Genomic DNA, 6295 nt, shown 5'->3' on the forward strand with positions numbered 1-6295 from the left:
CACACACGTGGAGAAACATGAGCTGTCGAGGGTAGAGGGGCTAAAGAAGGGGACTGTGACCCTCCACTTTCTCCTCCCACAGGACATGCGGGCTCACACCTCCATCCCCTTGCTGGGCTACCAGGTGACTGTGGGGCCTCAGGGGGACCCCCGAGTCTTCCAGCTGCGACAGTCAGGCCAGCTTTACAGCTTCAAGGCAGAGTCTGAGGGGCTGCAGCGCCGCTGGGTCAGAGCCATCGAGCGCGCCGCCAGCGGCCGGACCCCCGAGGGGCCCGGCGAAGGGGACCTCTCCGACTGACTCAGCCACGGCCGCTGCTCCCAGCCCACCCCTCCCGCAACAGCCAGACCCAGCCAAGGGTGACCCTGTGGCTGTCACCCCACCGTTCCCCTGATCCGTTCCCATTACCTGTGTCCTGACTCGGCATTTAACAGACCTTGTACCCTTTCCTCTGCGAAAGAGACAGCACAGCGTCCCCAGCTGCCCAAGGTCAAGAGGTCCCTCCCTGGGCCATGGGAACGACTCATAGTGATGCACACCTGTAATTCCAGCCCAGCACTCTGGAGGTGGGTGGGGGAGACAGTTCAAGGACAGCCTGGACTACTTGAGACTTTGTCTCAAAAATAAATAGTGTAGCACATGCATCTGGAGTTTATTTGCAGTGACAGGAGGCCCAGGAATGCCCATTCTCTCTCTCTCTCTCCTTGCAAAATGAATAACATAAAAAATATAATAAATAATCTGAGCATGGTGGCGCACACCTTTAACCCCAGAATTTGGGAGGCAGAGGTAGGAGGATTGCCATGAGTTCGAGGCCAGCCCAAGACTACATAGTGAATTCCAGGTCAGCCTAAGCTAGAGTGAGACCCTACCTCAAAAAGACAAAATATACACATATAAAATAAATGGAGCTAGAGAGATGGTTCAGTGGTTAAAGGTGCTTGCCTGCAAAGCCTGACAGTCCAGGTTCGATTCCCCAGTACCCACGTAAAGCCAGATGTACAAGGTAGTACATGTGTGTGGAGTTCAGTTGCAATGGCTAGAGGCCCTGGCGTGCCCATTCTCTGTCTCTCTCTCTTTTTGTGTGTCTCTCGCAAATAAATAATAAATTTAAAAATGAACTGAAAGCCGGGTGTGGTGGCGCATGCCTTAATCCCAGCACTCAAGAGGCAGAGGTAGGAGGATCACTAAGAGTTTAAGGTCACCCTGAGACTACCTAGTGAATTCCAGGTCATCCTGAGCTAGAGTTAGACACTACCTCCAAAATACAAAATAAATAACTAAATAAATAAAAAGATGAACTGGGACGTCCCCGGGGAACCTCCGGATCACCCAGGATAGTGGTCACACTAGCGTGGGTCTCCTGCAGTGGTTGGGGGCCCTGGTGCACCCAATCTCTCTCTCTCTCTCTGTCACTCTCAAATAAAAATAAAAATCAATTTAAACATACCAACACTGGTGTTTGTTAGCAAGGCCTTTTATTTATTTATCTGCTTGGCCTGGGAAGCGGCCAGCAAGGATGTCTGAGGGCGTGCCCATGGGAGCGGAGCGCACCTTCTACATGAACTAAGACGGCGCACACACAGCAAACGACTCCCGACGCCACGGTCACAGCGCACACGCTGGGGGGCCAGGCCAGGGGCGGACACTGGCTCGGAGATGTTTTGAGAGTAACTCAGGGTCATGCAACCGGAGTGTCCCAGAGCCAGGAATTAACCCAGGTAAGGCAGAGCTCTTCCCTTCAGAGGCAGAACACTGAGGCGAGTTGAGAGGGAAGGAGAATGGGAGAAGTCGAGGAAGGAGAAAGAGAGAAAAGGGGGAAGGCAGGTGGGAAAAGGGCAAAGTCCCCCACCCATTTTCTGGCCCTGGCAGATGCTTTTTTGTTTGACGTAGGGTCTCACTCTAGCCCAGGCTGACCTAGAATTCACTATGTGGTCTCAGGGTGGCCTTGAACTCATGGTGATCCTCCTACCTCTGCCTCCTGAGTGCTGGGGTTAAAGGTGTAAGCCATCATGCCTGGCATTTTTTTTTTTTTTTTTTGTGAGAGGCCAGCAGGGGGTGGCAATGGTCACCAGTGTCCTGATCTGGGCAAGGATACCCTCCCTAAGCTGCTTGGAGCCTGGTTTCCCAGCTCTGCCTGGAATACACACAAATGAACAAGGGCTAGGCCTTTAACCCTTCCCTGCCCAGTCCTCTGCCTATAGTCAGACTATGGGAGAATGAGTTTTTGTTGTTGTTTTGTTTTGATTTTTGAGGTGGGGTTTCGCTCTAACTCAAGCTGACCTGGAATTCACTATGCAGTCTCAGGATGGCCTTGAACTCACAGTGATCCTCCTACCCCTGCCTTCCAAGTGCTGGGATTAAAGATGTGTGCCCCCACGCCTGGCCGGTCAATGTATTTTCTATTGCTAAATATTGGGTTTCATTACATTTTTACCAGGTGTTAAATGAAGCTATGACCATAAGAAGGGAAGAAGAGATCTTAAGGGAGAGGGAAGAATGAAACAGGGTAGAATAGAATATGTGTGACTTGAAAGCAGAGTGGAAGTTGTTGGGGTGAGGAAGGTGACGGGTGGGGGTTATGTGGGGGAGGCAAATAAGAACAAAATGTTGGGCTGGAGAGATGGCTTAGCGGTTAAGCACTTGCCTGTGAAGCCTAAGGAACCTGGTTCGAGGCTCGATTCCCCAGGTCCCACGTTAGCCAGATGCACAAGGGGGCGCACGCGTCTGGAGTTCGTTTGCAGAGGCTGGAAGCCCTGGCGCGCCCATTCTCTCTCTCTCCCTCTATCTGTCTTGCTCTCTGTGTCTGTCGCTCTCAAATAAATAAAAAAAAAAAAGAACAAAATGTTAAGAAAATATCATAATGACACCTACTGTCTGTATGCTTACTTAAAACAACTAATAAGGAAACTGGGCGTGGTGGCGCATGCCTTTAACCCCAGCACTCAGGAGGCAGAGGTAGGAGAGTCATCATGAGTTCAAGGCCAGTCTGGGTTACAGACTGAGTTCCAGGTCTGTTTAGGCTAGAGTAAGACCTGACCTCAAAAAAATTAAACAAATAAACAAAAGCCCTAGCAAGTGAGGGGAAGCTGGAAAGATGGCTCGACAGTTAAAGGCACTCTACTGCAAAGCCTGACACCTGGGTTCAGTTCCCCAGTATCCACATAAAGCCAGATGCACAAAGTGGTGCGTGTATCTGGACTTCATTTGGAGTTTGTGGTACTGGGAAACAGACCCCAGGATGTCAGACATTGCAAGCAAGTGTCTTTAATCGCTGAGCCAGCTCTCCAGCCTGAATTCTCTAGTTTTCATTACCAAATGGCCTTCCTTGTGATGGATTGGAGGGTCCCCAGCAGTCTGGCCTCTGAGGCCCATGTGCCCTGCCCTAGAATGGGAACTTACAGAGGTGACAGTGACCATATATCAGGGCCCGGGGGACCTTGAGCTAGTCTGGAGAGAAGCTTATCTCTTTTGACCCCTTTCCTCAGTCCAACTCACTGGCTCCAGAGGCTCCAGGGCCCTTCCCTATGTCTGTCAGTCTGACTGTGTGTTTGCTGTTCATTGAGCACACGGCATTTTCTGGCCTCTCGAATCAGCCTGAGCGACACACCAGCCCCAGAGTCACCTTGATGGCAGCAGTTCCAGTATCTCAGAAATAACTGAGGTCCGGAAGGCCAAGCAAGGTGGGATGGTTTACCAAAGGTCACCCAGCTGTCAGACTCCAGCCGACGCTAGGGGGCACTGTCTCCCTGGGTTAGTGGCCAGGCCACCTCACAACCCTGCCAATTTCTCGCTGTTTCCTCTTGGGGAAGACACAATCACTCGGCACTGAGTTTCCTCATTATAGTACTGCCTCCTGGGGAACTCAAGGAGAATGGTTATTTTATTTTATTTCATTTTTGTTTTTTTGAGGTAGGGTCTCATTCTAGCTCGGGCTGACCTGGAATTGAATAGGTAGTCTCAGGGTGACCTTGAACTCACGCCAATCTACCTACCTCTGCCTCCCAAGTGCTGGGATTAAAGGCGTGTGCCACCATGCCCAGAAACAATGTTTTTTTTTTTTGTTTTTAAGAGCAGAGAGGCAGAGAGAGAATGGGTATGCCAGGACCTCTTGCCACTGCAAATAAACTTCAGATGCATGTGACACTTTGTGCATCTGGCTTTACATGGGTACTAGGGAATTGAACCCAGGTGGATCTCACAAGAAAGCACCTTTATCCACTGAGCTGTCTCCCCAGCACTACCCCCCCCCCGATCTTTTTGAGATAAGTTCTCCCTCTCTTCACTCTGTAGCTCAGTCTGACCTTGAACTTGTGTCATTGTCCTGCCTTTGGCTCTTGAATACTGGGATTGGAAGCATGTAACAACATGTCTGGTTTGGTTTCTCTTTTTTAACCAAATTTTATTTTATGTATTAGTTATTTGTTTATTTATTTGGGAGACAAGGTCTTGCTATGCAGCCATTCTCAAACTCCATATTCCTCAGTGCGAAGTGTTGATAACCTTTAAGATGTTTATGGATATTGGGCTGGACAGATGGCTCAGCGGTTAAGGCGTTTGCCTGTGAAGTCTAAGGACCCAGGTTTGATTCCCCAGTACCCATGTAAGCCATGTGCACAAAGTGGCACATGTACCTGGAGTTTTTGTAGTGGCTGGTAGCTCTGGCATGCCCATTCTCTCTCTCTCTCTCTCTGTCTCTCTCAAATAAATAAATGTTATTATTTATAATTAATTATATTTTATAAACATTATAAATTATATTATATAATTATAATTTATAACTTAGCTATAATTTATGAATTATATAATTAATTACAAATGTGGAGCGAGACATGGTGGCGCATGCCTTTAATCCCAGAACCCGCCCCCTGGTGGTCACTCTCCACCTCCGGCCTTTTCATTCTGAAACCCCTTCAGTGGCCTGCTCCCATATCCAGATGCATCAGGGTGAGAAGTCCACCAGGTGTCCTGCCCTTCGTGGTCCACCAGGCCATTTTGGATCCAGCCAGCCGCTGGTCGCCTCTCATAGGTCATCCTTCTCCATGTACCCCCGCTGCCTACCTCACATACTGCTGCCTCAGGACCTTTGTCCCTGCCATTTCCTCCCCCAGCAGTCTGCAGGACTCTCCCTCTCACTTCACTGAGGCCTCGGCCTCAATGGCCCTCCTCAGAGAGGCTGAGAAATTCAAGGTCATGCAGACATAGCTACATAGCGTTCCAGGACAGCCTGGGATACATGTGAGCCTAACATAAAGAGAAAAAAGAGTAGTGGGTAGGGAAGGAAGGAAGAAAAGAAAGAAAGAAAGAGAGACTCAAAGACAGAAAAAGCTCTAGCAAGTCCATGCTTGGCTCCTGGCCAGGCATTGACAAGAATGGGGTGACAGGCCAGGGTCAGGGCAGGAGCAGAGGTGGAGGGTGTCCTCACCCTACCTTGGCCTTCAACCTGCAGAGGTTCACTGTTGCCAAAACTCACACCCAGCTGGCCGCCGGCCCAGACCTGAGCCGGGACAGGCAAGGAGGAGAGGGCTGGGGAAGGCTCCCTTGCCACCTAAGGGGCTGGCAGCGCACAGGGACGAGGCTGTGTGACCTGAGGCTGCTGCCAGCCCTGCCGTCCCCGTGGCACCAGGCTCCCTGGTCCTGCGTGCCCTGGTAACAGTCTGCACAGCCAGCACTTTGATGGGGTGAGGGGTCAGAGGGGCTCGTTTGCCAATGACCATGTGTGCCAGTTTCCATGGTGTAATTACTCCCACAGTGACCAGTTTCAAAAGGAGCGGGTACTGGAGTTCAGCCCTGGGGCTGGGCGGCTGAGAGGGGAGGACAAACGGGTGGGGTCGCGGGCAGAGTGGGGGGCTGTGTCCTGCTGCCCCAGAGTGCCCAGCATGTAATCCCAGAGTTTTCATAATAAGATGGGGGGGTGGGCATAGAATAATACCCCAGAAGCCCACGGACCAGCCAGCCTGGTAGTGATCAACCTTGCCTCAAACAAAGTGCGTAACAAGGACCCACGCCTGAAGTTGTTCTGATTTCTACACACATGTGGTGGAGAGAGAGAGAGAGAGAGAGAGAGAGGGAGGGAGGGAGGGAGGGAGGGAGGGAGGGAGGGAGGGAGGGAGAGGGGTTCATCTGACTGTAGGTGCCCCATGGCCTTTCAGGAAACAGCCACATTATCAGAGTGAGGAATTTGAGTCCCAGCTCTGTCTCCTCCTGTGACTTAATTTCCTGAGTCTCAGTTCCCTTCCTCATTCATAAAAAAATGGCTCTTCCAACACGTGCCATCCATGTATAGGGTCACTTGGA

At 50.8% G+C, this 6295-nt stretch overlaps 1 protein-coding gene across 1 annotated transcript in view; it reads left to right on the plus strand.

The window, feature by feature from the left end:
- Positions 1-298, plus strand: part of Fgd2 (FYVE, RhoGEF and PH domain containing 2) — a 29361-nt gene extending 29063 nt beyond the window's left edge. The window contains exon 16 of the mRNA XM_045156790.1: positions 83-298. Within this exon, the coding sequence (XP_045012725.1) occupies positions 83-298 (216 nt within the window). The remainder of the gene's footprint in view (positions 1-82) is intronic.
- Positions 299-6295: the final 5997 nt, after the last annotated feature.

Source organism: Jaculus jaculus, chromosome 8 (assembly GCF_020740685.1).
Source record: "Jaculus jaculus isolate mJacJac1 chromosome 8, mJacJac1.mat.Y.cur, whole genome shotgun sequence".
NCBI classification, from domain to species: domain Eukaryota; kingdom Metazoa; phylum Chordata; class Mammalia; order Rodentia; family Dipodidae; genus Jaculus; species Jaculus jaculus.